The 15,074-nt window shown below is 35.8% G+C and overlaps 2 protein-coding genes across 22 annotated transcripts in view; both read left to right on the forward strand.

Moving 5' to 3' along the window:
* The window catches only part of BAZ2B (bromodomain adjacent to zinc finger domain 2B), a 313,340-nt gene that overhangs the window by 214,368 nt on the left and 83,898 nt on the right, over window positions 1-15,074 (forward strand). For all 21 annotated transcript variants that reach the window (XM_061135321.1, XM_061135323.1, XM_061135319.1 and 18 more), the window contains 3 exons: window positions 3,233-3,443; window positions 9,734-9,826; window positions 9,942-10,003. In XM_061135321.1, coding sequence (XP_060991304.1) covers window positions 3,233-3,443; window positions 9,734-9,826; window positions 9,942-10,003 — 366 coding nt within the window. The remainder of the gene's footprint in view (window positions 1-3,232; window positions 3,444-9,733; window positions 9,827-9,941; window positions 10,004-15,074) is intronic.
* LOC133050841 (heterogeneous nuclear ribonucleoprotein A3-like) lies at window positions 11,880-13,370 on the forward strand. Its single transcript, XM_061135119.1, has one exon. The coding sequence runs from the start codon at window positions 11,919-11,921 to the stop codon at window positions 12,987-12,989; it is 1,071 nt and encodes a 356-aa protein (XP_060991102.1). The 5' UTR covers window positions 11,880-11,918; the 3' UTR covers window positions 12,990-13,370.

A 15,074-nucleotide genomic window follows, 5' to 3' on the forward strand; every position in this document is an offset into this window, starting at 1 on the left:
ATACTATGAGTAACTGGAAAGCATAGTCAGCATTGTGGAAACAATTGTATCAAACCATGTCTTTCTCAACTGATTTTAATTGGTGACACTCATCTCCACGCATAGGTAACTGTTCTTACTCTTTAACATCTTTCAAGTGCTGTTCAGTATATGATATTAATAAACTTTGTTATTAAGATTAAGAATCCCTATGCTGTAAAGTTTATGGTATATTAAGCTCTGACACCATAAAGTAGGCACAAATAGACATAATGCTAAACTGTGAATTAGTTGTATGGAAATCCAACAAAATTCTTATTTTTCTCATGAAAATAACTTTAATATTATTCTTAAACTAAGAAAAAAATAATACTTTAACTTTCTTTTGTTGAATAAGTTTTGGCTACTCAGTGAATTAAATCATACACTTCAGATTCCTAACAATCCATTTCTTATTTTCTAAAATCCAGGAATCAAAAGACGTTATATGTAGTCCAATATATGCAACTCCCTTAGAAAGCATTTACTTTAGAAATGTCAAGGGCAAAAATGTAAATGACAATGTCACTATATTGTCTGGTAAGCTTGGGCACCAGCATATTCTGTTTCTTTTTTGACACTAAGCTGAATAAAACATAAGTGTAAAATTGTACCTGGATAAAAACAGAAAAACAGATCAAACCCCTTTAAATCATGGCTAAAAGTTGATTTTATTATTAATAAGGTACCTTAAAAACTGAATGCAGATTCCTTTACAGACTCATTTATTAGTCTTTCTCTTCTACTTCCAAGTGTCACAAATGTCACTTTTGTATTTTTCAATTTATGTGATGCTTACTGCCTTGGTGCCTAACAGCATAATAGAAAAATGAAAACCTGAACTAATCAAAAGCGTCCCATTGTGGTGAACATAAAAATGGTTTCATGGCTTCCTTCTTAGTGGTTTATGGTATGAAAATGGAGCTAGTACAACTCTTGTTTCTGTTGACTGCATTGAAATCTCAGCAAAAATAAATCCTTATTTTCCTCAGAATTAATTTGTGAAATTATTTTTACCTGGAAATTACTGAGAAGGGTTAGTATAGATTTTTTTTTTTTTATTAGTTGGAGGCTAATTACTTCACAACATTTCAGTGGGTTTTGTCATACATTGATATGAATCAGCCATAGAGTTATACGTATTCCCCATCCCGATCCCCCCTCCCACCTCCCTCTCCACCCGATCCCTCTGGGTCTTCCCAGTGCACCAGGCCCGAGCACTTGTCTCATGCATCCCACCTGGGCTGGTGATCTGTTTCACCATAGATAATATACATGCTGTTCTTTCGAGAACATTACAGCATACTAATATATATATGGAATTTAGAAAGATGGTAATGATAACCCTATATGCAAAAAAATAGATATTTTTTTATACGTGGACTATATTCATTAATTTTTTTTCTGACTCAGTTCTGCTTTGCCATAATCTTAAGCTGTGCTTTAATGACTGAATATTGGGTTCAGTCATTTATCAAGTTTAATAACATCTTTGTAACATCAACTAAAAAAGTACATGTGGTAGTTAAGAGCACATGTTTTAGAGTAAGAGAATTGGGTTCAAATCACAGTTTGGTTCCTTGTTGCCTCCATACCTTAAGAAATTATTCAGGTGGGCTTGAATTCTCTCAGTTGTAAAGTAAATACAATAAAACCCACTGTATTAGATAATACTGTTGTGAAGATTAAAAAACATAATATAATCGAAATGTCTGGAACTAAGCACAGTGATTGAAATGTGGGATGTAACCATCATCCATTATGGCAGCAGAAGTGGTATTTATATTTTTTGTACCTCTTGAGTGAGGTATTCTTAGAATCCTTGCTCCAAGTTTAGGTATCATGGCATAAAATATAACTCAAGAACTTTTGATTACTTTTGGTTGCAGAATTGCCCACAGTGGTTCAAGCTAAATTCCTAATTTGAGATTCTTTTTAAGAAAAAAAGGCACATTTAAAACATTTTCTCAAACTTTACACTAGAAGAGTTATTTCTTTAAAAAGAAATAAGAAATAAGTGAATTATTTTAGGATTATTTTTAAAGGGTACCTTTCTAATATCTGAACCTATTAATTTGGACTATAAATAAGGTAAAATAGTGTTGTTTTTTAAGAGAAAATCAACTCATCACAAACAATAATATATTTGTTTTGATTGACATACAAAGGATAATAAAAACCAGACAATGATGGTATCTACACACTGCACAGGATTATTCCTATAATACATTAGCGTTACGCTGGTAGATGTGTTTCCATCAGCTGGCTTACAGTGGGAAATCTCAAATGTACCATTATCACACTTTAAAACAGTAGTTCCTTGATTTCAAATAATAGTCACTGTTCAAATATTAAATTGTCCTTTAATTGCCATAATTTTCTGAACAGTTTGTCTGTTTAAATCAATATCTAGATAAGGTCTACACATTGGGATTTTTTGGTACTTTTTTTTCCTTTACTTCTTGAAATTTATTTGATGAATAAATTGTTGAAGTTTGTAGAATTTCCTAGACTGGATTTGCTGTGTAGTTAAACATATACTTCTCACCCTTTTTTTCCTGTGAAGTTATAGTAATTAAGTGTAATATATATTTGATTTCCCTTTGTGAGAGGGCAAGACTAATTTATAGGTGATGAATTGAATCTCCATCAGGAGACTTATGTCTGTCTAGTGTCTTTCTTTTTGGTGGTTGGCAACCATTCAAGTTCAATACTTTGATTAATTCATCAAGTATTGCAAAATTCTGACATGTTAACTCTTAGATTCCTTCTTGGATGTATTAACTGTATTGTTTCTATAAAGAGAGCTTTCATCTGTTGTTTCGATAGCTTAATGTTTGGTTTAACTGATAGTCCATGAGAAAAATCCATAGAAGTATCATCACACAACTAATATTTTTAAATATCTGCCAACATTATGGTCATTATAGTTCATAAATGGTGATTTTAAATATGTATCTATTTATATGTTCATACATATATATATATAAATCCCTATATTTAAAGTTGAATTTATTATGAATATAAAAAATGTGCCAAGTCCATGAATAATTCTAAACATAAATTTGTTTTAAAAAGTAAAATCCCTAAATGTTGTAATAGCTCTATAAACTTCAAAATATCTGCGAATTTTCCTAGAATTATTTCTGACATGTTGACCACTTGTGTTTATTTTGCTTATAATATATTATTTCTGTAAAATGTTAATTAAAAGGGAATGCAGTGGTGTCTTTTGAAAGAAGAGGATGTCATTCCCCGTATCAGGGCAATGGAAGGTCGTAGAGGAAGACCACCAAATCCAGATAGACAGCGAGCAAGAGAGGAATCCAGGATGAGACGTCGGAAAGGTCGGCCTCCAAATGTTGGCAGCACTGAATTTCTAGATAACACAGATGCCAAATTGCTAAGAAAACTGCAAGCTCAGGGTAAGAAACATAATGTATTTGACATTGTAATAATCACATTAAAAATTATAAATATTTCTTATGTTTTTGACTTATGAATGATTGACACTGCTCACAGTTTCTGAAAAGGAGATATTTGTGTTAGAATAAAACTAGGAAATTAAGAAGTCCCACTGGTAACTGGAGTTCTTTGATTAGGTAAGCTCCTTTGAAGAGCCATACTCATAAACACAACATACTGTGTGTTTAGAATTACAAAGGTGGATGATAAGCTTTTAAGTGCTGTGTGCTTAGTCACCCAGTCATATCTGACTCTTTGCGACCCCACAGACTGTAGGCTCCTCTGTCCATGGGGATTCTCCAGGCAAGAATACTGGAGTGGGTAGCCTACCGTTCTCCAGGTGATCTTCCTGATCTAGGGATTGCACTCCAATCTCCTACATTGCTGGCAGATTCTTTACCAGCTGAGCTACCAGGAAGCCCAAGCTTTTAAGGCTTGCACTGAAAAGGAATCTACCAGTACTTGGCACATGCCTTAAGGTTGTGCCAACCTTCTAGAAATTCTCATTTTAACAGCCCCCAATTCCTTGAGGTGGTACAAGGGAATAACTCCAAGATATGTGGATCTGTGGAGTAAATTTTCAGTCAGAGAACTCCAATTACTGGTATGTAACCCCAGTCTTTGGGTTCTTCTATAGTGTGCACATATTACATATATTTTCAAAATGCCCAAGTAGTAGTTTTAATTCAAAAAATATTTATTTTAAGACCACCAGGAGGTATCACTATCAAGCACAAAGTACTCATAATAACCTCAGATGTACTTATGAGTCAAAATTGTACATAAATTATTAACATTAAGTTCCAAGGCTATGTCTGACATAGAAAAAGCTGACTAAAAGAAAATAGTCCTGCTTTGAGTTTAAGTTACTAGTTACAACTGGGAAGCCTCTTCTTGTGAGGACTATCTGAATGTACATCGGCATACATGTTAGTGCCTTATATTAACAAGCATATATATACACATATGTAAATGTGAAATACGGAGAAGGCAATGGCAGCTCACTCCAGTACTCTGGCCTGGAAAATCCCACGGACAGAGGAGCCTGGTAGGCTGCAGTTCATGGGGTCGCTAAGAGTTGGACACAACTGAGCAACTTCACTTTCACTTTTCACTTTCATGCACTGGAGAAGGAAATGGCAACCCACTCCAGTGTTCTTGCCTGGAGAACCCCAGCCTGGTGGGCTGCCATCTATGGGGTCACACAGAGTCGGACACTACTTAGCAGCAGCAGCAGCAATGTAAAATAAAGGTTCGGTAATAAGAACTGACTTAAAAGACATAACAGGATTTTACTTCTTATGGGTTTTCTCTGAGGGAAAAGCATGACATTTGTTTATTGTAAACAGCAGCATAATATTGACTTCTTTGTAGCTCTTTTGTTTTTATTACAAAATAAATGTCTATGACAAAAACTCATAGAACAGAATGGCTTCTGTAAAAAAAATTAATGAGTGGAATCATTATTAACAATTACTTCATTAGTCTATTCAGTAATATGTACATACACTCCTACACACACACGTCTTCAAATATTCATATATGTACATATGCATATAAAATATGTTGTTTTACATATATTGGGCTTCCCTGGTGGTGTGGCAATAAAGAATCCACCTGTACTGCAGGAGATGCAGGTTCAATTCCAGGGAAGATCCCCTGGAGAAGGAAATGGCAACACACTCCAGTATTCTTGCCTCAGAAATCCCATGGACAGAGGAGCCTGGTGGGCTACAGTCCCTGGGGTCATAGAGTCAGACATGACTTATCGACTTAACAACAACAATTACATATATATCCTTTTTGATGTCTAAGATAAATGGCTTATAGTGTATATACTATTCATCTTGTCTTTTTTCCAGTTAATTTATCTTGAACATCTTTCTGTATCAACACTTAAAAATCAACCATATTCTTTTAATGGCTGAATAGTAAGTGGTACTATGTATGATTCTACCACACTTCATTTAAGTAGTCGTCTTCTGATGACTTTTGTAGCTCTTTCTTGATATTTGTATCACAAACAATGCTGCAGTAAGTACACATTACATGTATCTTCACATCCTTCTAAAGGTGTGCCTATGTATAGTATAAAATTCTAGAGATAGAATCTCTGAATCAAAACATATGTTCATTTTCACTTTGGGTAAATAGACAAATATTATCTCCAAAATGATTGCACTAATTCATACTTCCGCCAATGACATGTAGGTTAACTGCCTGGTATTTAACTTAATGTTGTATAAGTTTTTATCTGCCATAGTATGTTCATTAAATATTTTTCACATTACTCTGCTTGGTTCCTTTTAAGACTTATCACCCCTGAAAAATTGCTGCTGCTGCTAAGTCACTTCAGTCGTATCTGACTCTGTGTGACCCCACAGATGGCAGCCCACCAGGCTAAGTTAATATGTTAACTAATAGAGCCATACTTGATGAGTTTTTAAAATTAGTGTTGTCAGTAAACCACTGTCTTTTCTGAAGAACATGTAACACTGGGGAATGTGCATTGCTTTTTGTGTGTAAAATAAGAAAGCTTGAAATTAACTGATATCCAAAGTATGGGCTCTTCATGTATGTTTTGCATATCTTATACAAGTAGCATTAATACTTAGTATCCAAAATGGCAACTTTATATTTGTAAAATGAACTAAATTTTTTCTAATTGGAAGTTAATTATTCAACTTTTACTCAGATGTTTTTTCACCTTCAAGATTTCTGATTGGTTTGTATTCTATTACATAGTTTTTCCCTTGTTATATTATGTTGCATTTTGCAAATTCTTTTACATTTGACCTTATTGTGTACATACGTTCTTTCTTGCATGCATATAAATGTTAAATATTTAGCAGTAAATAAATAATTATTAATATATACAAGTAAATGTAGTATAATATGCATGCTTTTTCCTTGGGAAGAAAGGAAAATAGCAATGAATCCCTATCCCCCTTTTATTTCTAAAAGGTTTCTACATCAACAATTTGAGGGGGTTACCTGAAGGGATTCTGTATGATTCTGTTTCATACAAGGATTCAACTAGGCTAAACAACTGGACTTAATTTGGAGAAAGATTCAAAACAGAAAAAAAAAAAACAATGTGCAAACTTTGTACTTTGAAATGAGAGGTCTAATTTCTCAGAGAATACATATAGGAATTTGACAAAATCTGAATGTAAAAAAAAAACTTTCAACCTGTCTAATAAACCTGCTTCTTAACTGGTCGATACCATTCATATCTCAAATTTTCTAAGATATCTAGTAACATCTGTCCATTTCATACATTATGGAATCTGAGATGCCCTAGTCTATACAAAGTCCTGTTATTTCAGATGTTCCACTAAGAAAGCAAAATGCTGCCAATTTTTAGACACATTGTGATTTTAGACATGTTTAAAAATGCATCTTAAGATCAAAGAAATGTGGTATATGTAGAATAGCCCTAATTCAAAGTGAAAATAAACTTTATTTCAAAATAAATTTTTTCTTTGAAATTTACAAATTCTTTATCCATGAAAAATATTTTTCAAATTAATATTTCAAGTGTTCATTATAATTGATAATATATTCAACAACCATAAACCAAATAAATGAGAAGATATTGGAAGCTGTTTATTCCACAGAGCCTGAGTGAATTTTATAGGTCTCTGACTCATTCTCCTTCCTCCATAGTGTCCCTAATTAACTTATTTTTTTTCTTTTTTTTTAATATTCTTTTTTTCATATTTTCTCTAACTGTTTGTAATATAAAAGTTAAGCTGCATACATTTTAAATGATTAATCCAAATTGTATCTTCCTTGCTAAAATGAAAAAATATCAGTTGAGCTTTCTAGTGTTTTTTAAAATTACTGTGAACTTGTTTGGAGTTTGAAATTGACTGATACCTTCATATACAAAAATACACCTATATAGGTGATAAAAATTTCCTTATTATAAGCCAAACTGCTATTAGAGAGCATCAGTTTAGCTGAGAACAAAGCATCATACTTATGCCACACTTTCTAGAAAATATATATTTTTTAACTACTTGGCTTCCATGGAGGCTCAGATGGTAAAGAGTCCATCTGCAATGCAGGAGACCCAGGTTTGATCCCTGGATTGGGAAGATCCCCTGGAGAAGGAAATGGCAACCCACTCCAGTATTCTTGCCTGGAAAATCCCATGGACGGAGAAGTCTGGCAGGCTACAGTCCATGGGCACAGAGTGGGACACAACTGAGTAACTAACACGCTTTGCAACACACCTTTACATTTTATGGCAGATTTTGGTCTTTATAGCAGAGTTTAGTGAAAACTTTCAATTCTTAAATGTTAAAAAAAAAAATGTTTATTTGGATCTGTCATAGATGAAAGCAGTGTCCTTCATATGTATTATTATCAGAGTTTGCTAATTCTGTAGCCCAGTTTATACATACATATTGATTTCCAAGAGTATTTCATGAACAGGAGACTCCTTTTTATGTGGCTCAGAAATTCTTGATGATGCTCAAAACTACTTAATATTAAAACTTATTAAAAGGTTGGAGGCATATTCTGAGAATCATGGGGTCGCAAAGAGTTGGACACAACTGAGCGACTGAACTGAACTGAACTGATGTGCTAGCATCAGCTTCTATCCTTCAAGTCTCCTGGATAAAATCAAACCTTATATCTTGCCTCCTTTTTTAAGTGTTAATGATAGAAAATCAGCCATAGTAAGCAACTTCATCTTAGCTGTTACAAGGACATAGAGTTATGTTTCTTTCGAAAATCTCAAGATAACTCAAATTGCTTTAAAGGTTTTAGAAGTAGTAACATACTTCTAAACTTTAGAAGTAGTAATATGAACTATGAAGTCAGAAAGTCCAGGTATGTATCTTAAGTCTGCTGTGTAACTTTTGTGACCCTTAGTTACCCTGGGCATAATGTTGACTGTCTCATAGGGTTGTTATAAAGATTAAACAAAATCATGTAAATTTAATACAACAGTTCAATAAATGATAGAAATTATTAGTAGAGCTCAAGTAATTTAGATGTTACCTGATCATATTCACTATTGGTGAATATAATATATAAATTTCTTAAAATTAATCATCTGCTACAAGGTTGAAAACAATGTCTAATGTAGAGGGGTATTTTCTAAAATGATTTTATGAAGGATATTATGATCCACCACTTTTATAATTAGAAATATTCTGATCAAGTTTGCCAGCAGAAGAAAGCATGACATTACATACCTTCTGTATCAGTTACCTCTTGCAACAGTAATGCTGCGAAAGAACCATCAACAAAACCTCAGTGGAAAATACAACCCTAAGCATTAATTGTTTGTGCAGATAGAATCAGCTAGTGTTAAGTTAGGCAGTTAGGCATCTCTGCTGATCCTGACTGGACTTGTTTACATTTGTGGAATCAACTAGCTCCCAATCTCTAGCAGCCTAATCCAGATATGTCCTCACAATAAAGGGCAAGGCATAGGAGTAATGGTATAAAGAGTTCAAGTACACTTTCAGACTTACGCTTGCATCACATTGCTAACATTTTATTGGCCCAAGCAGATCACATGACTGAACTCAAAATCAAGGGCCAAGAAAAATGTTCCTCACACGTCTTGGTGAGTGGAACCACAAAGCCACATTGCAAATGGCACAGATAGAGGAAGAGATGAAGAATTGGAACCATTAATTATGTAACTCTATCCCAGTTTCATACATTTGTCCTTAAAAAGTATGAGAACTAGGTTGTTCTGAGAAATCAACATTCTTTTTTTAGGAGATTTAGTCTTTTTCCTTCACTAGTGAAAGTATCAATAGATTCAGAAACTTATGCCATTTATATAGCTAGTTGAAATGCTTAGTTTGGGAGACTTTAGTCTATATTGGATTCTTTTTCTATGTATTATTGTTAAGATTGAAGCTAAATCACTTTTTTACATATTAGCAGCTACTTTCCTACTCAGTGATGATTACACGAAATGTGAAAAAAATGTTTGTATATTAGCCTCTGTGATGAGGATTAAGAGAAGCATCATTCTTATTCTATATATAGGGTCATATTGATGAAAAATTGGCAATTTCTAGGGGAAACGAATGTGACATTTCCTGCCATTTTCCTACTGAGTGTCTAATGTTACGTTTGACAGTATTCTTAAAAATCATGTCCTTCATGATGATACCAGTTTCACAGTTATTGTTTTTAGGACAGCACTTATGTTGTTATTAATTTGCTGTTATTAAGTTCTTAATAACATTCCTTAAAATTTTGTGTTTTTCAGAAATAGCCAGGCAAGCAGCACAAATAAAGCTTTTGAGAAAACTGCAAAAGCAGGAACAGGCTCGGGTTGCCAAAGAAGCTAAAAAACAACAAGGTTCGTGATTTAAATGGTAGCGTCAACTTGGAGAGTGAGTATTGGGTAACTCACAAGAGGCATCTCTTCTTTTTTCTTTTTCTGATGCTATCTGTGCTTTGATTTTTCATCATAGCAATAATTGCTGCTGAGGAGAAGCGAAAGCAAAAAGAACAGATAAAGATTATGAAACAACAGGTATGTTTATTGACTGGAACTGATTTTTAAAACACAGGCATTGTCTTGCAGTCTATATGTATATTTCTGTATGTGTATTGGACTTTCCAGGTGGCTCACTGGTAAAGAATTCACCTGCCACAAAGAAATTGGATTTATGATCTCTGCCTCCAATACTTGTGGTACATCTCAAGTGATTTTCTTATAATCGATATATGAGAGACAAGTTGGATACCTTAGTTGATTTTCCTATCAATGATTTGGATATGTCAGAATTCCTAATTAATCCAAATGCAGGTACTTGCCACTATAATTTGATTGCTGTTTCCAACCACTGTGGAGGAATGGGAGGAGCACACTATACTGCTTTCGCAAAAAATAAAGATGATGGAAAATGGTACTACTTTGATGACAGTAGTGTCTCCGCTGCATCTGAAGACCAGATTGTGTCCAAAGCAGCATATGTACTCTTCTACCAGAGACAAGACACTTTCAGTGGAACTGGCTTTTCCCCCCTTGACTGAGAAACTAAAGGTGCTTCAGCTGCCACAGGCATCCCATTAGAAAGTGATGAAGATAGCAATGATAATGACAATGATATAGAAAATGAGAACTGTATGCACACTAACTAATGAAAGTCCTAGAAGCCATAAAAGAGAGACTTTCCTGCTGGTGGTGTCTATTGAAATGATGAAGTTACCCACCACATTAAACAAAAGTCTGAGATGGGGAGTTTCTGATCACTGAATATAAATCCTGTATCAGATTTTAACTTGTGCAGTCCTTGAAGTGAAACACAATGAAAACTTTAACAGAAATTGTCTCTTAATACATTTACAGTCTTGTATTTATAAGCTAAATATATATGAAGTGAAGTGAAGTCGCTCAGTCGTGTCCTACTCTTTGTGACCCCATGGATTGTAGCCTACCAGGCTCCTCCGTCCGTGGGATTCTCCAGGCAAGAATACTGGAGTGGGTTGCCATGCCCTTCTGCAGGGGATCTTCCCAACCCAGGGATCATACCCAGGTCTCCTGCATTGGAAGCAGACACTTTAACCTCTGAGCCACCATAGGAATCACAAATAAATCCCTTTTAAGTTTGAAAAAAAAAAAAAAGAATTCACCTGCCAATGCAGGAGACACAAGTTTGATCCCTGAGTTGGGAAGATCCCCTGGAGAAGGAAATGGCATTATTTCCATTATTATTGCTTGGAAAATCCCATGGACAGAGGAGCCTGGTGGGCTACATCTATGGGGTCACAAATAAGTCAGACATAATTTAATGACTAAACAACAACAAATATGTACATTATTTTCATTTTGATTTCTGAAATGACTATATTTCACAGTAATATTATATATCTGTATTAGAAAGTTCTCTTTCTTGAATTAAAATTCACTTCATTTTAAAAACTAAGTCGTCTACTTCCAAGTTTTTAAGAATTGATTCAGTGCAGTTCAGTCGCTCAGTCGTGTCCGACTCTTTGCGACCCCATGAATCGCAGAATGCCAGGCCTCCCTGTCCATCACCAAATCCTGGAGTTTACTCAAACTCATGTCCATTGAGTCGGTGATGCCATCCAACCATCTCATCCTCTGTCGTCCCCTTCTTCTCCTGCCCCCAATCCCTCCCAGCTTCAGGGTGTTTTCCAATGAGTCAACTCTTCACATCAGGTGGCCATAGTATTGGAGCTTCAGCTTCCCCATCAGTCCTTCCAATGAACACCCAGGACTGATCTCCTTTAGGATGGACTGGTTGGATCTCCTTGCAGTCCAAGCGACTCTCAAGAGTCTTCTCCAACACCACAGTTCAAAAGCATTAATTTTTTGGTGCTCAGCTTTCTTCACAGTCCAACTCTCACATCCATACATGACCACTGAAAAACCATAGCCTTGATATTGAACTCGAGTTGGAAGAGGCGAGTCCGGTCTCAAAATGGAGGGTCACGATCCCAAGGAACCAGAGCAGTTGAGAAAGCTGTTTATCGGTGGTCTGAGCTTTGAAACTACAGATGATAGCTTAAGAGAACATTTTGAGAAATGGGGCACACTTACAGATTGTGTGGTGATGAGAGACCCCCAAACAAAACGTTCCAGGGGCTTTGGTTTTGTGACTTACTCTTGTGTTGAAGAAGTGGATGCAGCAATGTGTGCTCGACCACACAAGGTTGATGGGCGTGTAGTGGAACCAAAGAGAGCTGTTTCTAGAGAGGATTCTGTAAAGCCTGGTGCCCATCTAACAGTGAAGAAAATTTTTGTTGGTGGTATTAAAGAAGATACAGAAGAATATAATTTGAGAGACTACTTTGAAAAGTATGGCAAGATTGAAACCATAGAAGTTATGGAAGACAGGCAGAGTGGAAAAAAGAGAGGATTTGCTTTTGTAACTTTTGATGATCATGATACAGTTGATAAAATTGTTGTTCAGAAATACCACACTATTAATGGGCATAATTGTGAAGTGAAAAAGGCCCTTTCTAAACAAGAGATGCAATCTGCTGGATCACAAAGAGGTCGTGGAGGTGGGTCTGGCAACTTTATGGGTCGTGGAGGAAACTTTGGAGGTGGTGGAGGTAACTTTGGCCGTGGTGGAAACTTTGGTGGAAGAGGAGGCTATGGTGGTGGAGGTGGTGGCAGCCGAGGGAGTTATGGAGGAGGTGATGGTGGATACAATGGATTTGGAGGTGATGGTGGCAACTATGGCGGTGGTCCTGGTTATAGTAGTAGAGGAGGTTACGGTGGTGGTGGACCAGGATATGGAAACCAAGGTGGTGGATATGGTGGCGGTGGTGGAGGATATGATGGTTACAATGAAGGAGGAAATTTTGGAGGTAACTATGGTGGTGGTGGAAACTATAATGATTTTGGAAATTATAGTGGACAACAGCAATCAAATTATGGACCCATGAAAGGGGGTAGTTTTGGTGGAAGAAGCTCGGGCAGTCCCTATGGTGGTGGTTATGGATCTGGTGGTGGAAGTGGTGGATATGGTAGCAGAAGGTTCTAAAAACTCAGAAGAAAAGGGCTACAGTTCTTAGCAGGAGAGAGAGCGAGGAGTTGTCAGGAAAGCTGCAGGTTACTTTGAGACAGTCGTCCCAAATGCGTTAGAGGAACTGTAAAAATCTGCCACAGAAGGAACGATGATCCATAGTCAGAAAAGTTACTGCAGCTTAAACAGGAAACCCTTCTTGTTCAGGACTGTCATAGCCACAGTTTGCAAAAAAGTGCAGCTATTGATTAATGCAATGTAGTGTCAATTAGATGTACATTCCTGAGGTCTTTTATCTGTTGTAGCTTTGTCTTTTTCTTTTTCTTTTCATTACATCAGGTATATTGCCCTGTAAATTGTGGTAGTGGTACCAGGAATAAAAAATTAAGGAATTTTTAACTTTTCTAAAAAAAAAAAAAAAAAAAAAAACCATAGCCTTGACTAGACGGACCTTTGTTGGCAAAGTAATGTCTCTGCTTCTTAATATGCTGTCTAGGTTGGTCATAACTTTCCTTCCAAGGAGTAAGCATCTTTTAATTTCATGGCTGCAGTCACCATCTGCAGTGATTTTGGAGCCCCCCAAAATAAAGTCTGACACTGCTTCCACTGTTTCCCTGTCTATTTCCCATGAAGTGATGGAACCAGATGCCATGATCTTAGTTTTCTGAATGTTGAGCTTTAAGCTAACTTTTTCAGTCTCCTCTTAACTTTTATCAAGAGGCTTTTTAGTTCCTCTTCACTTTCTGCCATAAGGGTGGTATCATCTGCAAATCTGAGGTTACTGATATTTCTCCTGGCAATCTTGATTCCAGCTTGTGCATCTTCCAGCCCAGTGTTTCTCATGATGTACTCTGCATTTAAGTTAAATAAGCAGGGTGACAATATACAGCCTTGATGTACTCCTTTTCCTATTTGGAACCAGTCTGTTGTTCCATGTCCAGTTCAAACTGTTGCTTCCTGACCTGCATATAGGTTTCTCAAGAGGTGGGTCACCAAACAATAAATTGTCTAGATAATTTGAATATCTTGATAGACTTTGAATATAAGTTGACACCATGAATAACTTTGAAACCTTTTAAATTAATATACCAGTAAATGAGGGCTTCCCAAGTAGCTCGGTGGTAAAGAATCTTCCTGCTAGTGCAGGAGATGCAGGAGATACAGTTCAATCCCTTGGTCGGGAAGATCCCCTGGAGAAGGAAATGGCAACCCACTCCAGTATTCCTGCCTGGATAATCCCATGGACAGAGAAGACTGGTGGGCTACTGTCTATGGCTTCCAAAGAATTGGATATGACTAGCAACTGAGCATGCCTGCACATCAGTAAATGTAGGATATTACTTAAGTATTCAAATTTTAATAAGAAAAGCTTATTGTCCTAAAGCATGTAAAAATACTAGTAAAAATTTAACTTCAAATTATATAGAATAAGGTTTGCTTCTCTTGCTCGTGATTGCTTTACAGTCAATGAAAAATTACTGCAGTCATCCCTCGGTATCCACAAGGGATAGGTTCCAGGACTCCCGTGGATACCAGAGTCCATAGATGCAAGTCCCGTAAAACAGTTGTGTAGGATTTGCGTATAACCTATGCGCATCCTCCTGTATACTTTAAATCATCTCCTGATGACTTGTAATACTTATAATGTGACGGCTACATAATAGTTGCCAGCTTGAGGCAAATTCAAGTTTTACTTTTGAGAACTTCCTGGAAACTTTTTTTTCTGAGTATCTTTGATCCATGGTTAGTAGAATCCATGGATGTAGTTATGCAGAGCCACCTACAATGCAGCAAAATGAAAAAAGCATCATTTCAGCAGCATTCTATTGCATATCAATAATACCTCTCCTGTGTGTAGCTTTCAAAGTTAAATATAGGTAAATGAAGTAACTTTAACATTTTTATAGGTAAAGTGACATGATATTCAACTTTATTTAACATAGGAATATGTAAACTACTTTCCCATCACCATATATTCACTATAATTATGAAAATAGAAAGGAATTGGGGATAAGTGCTATTCTTTTTAAAACCCATGAAATGAAGTCAATTTTGTTATTATATAAATAACTGAAAAATAAAATGGCTTGGGTTGGATTTGAT

The sequence above is a fragment of the Dama dama genome, chromosome 33 (assembly GCF_033118175.1).
Source record: "Dama dama isolate Ldn47 chromosome 33, ASM3311817v1, whole genome shotgun sequence".
NCBI classification, from domain to species: Eukaryota; Metazoa; Chordata; class Mammalia; order Artiodactyla; family Cervidae; genus Dama; species Dama dama.

Coding starts and splice junctions, on each gene's coding strand:
- LOC133050841 (XM_061135119.1), top strand. CDS start 11,919: ATGGAGGGTCACGATCCCAAGGAACCAGAGCAGTTGAGAAAGCTGTTT.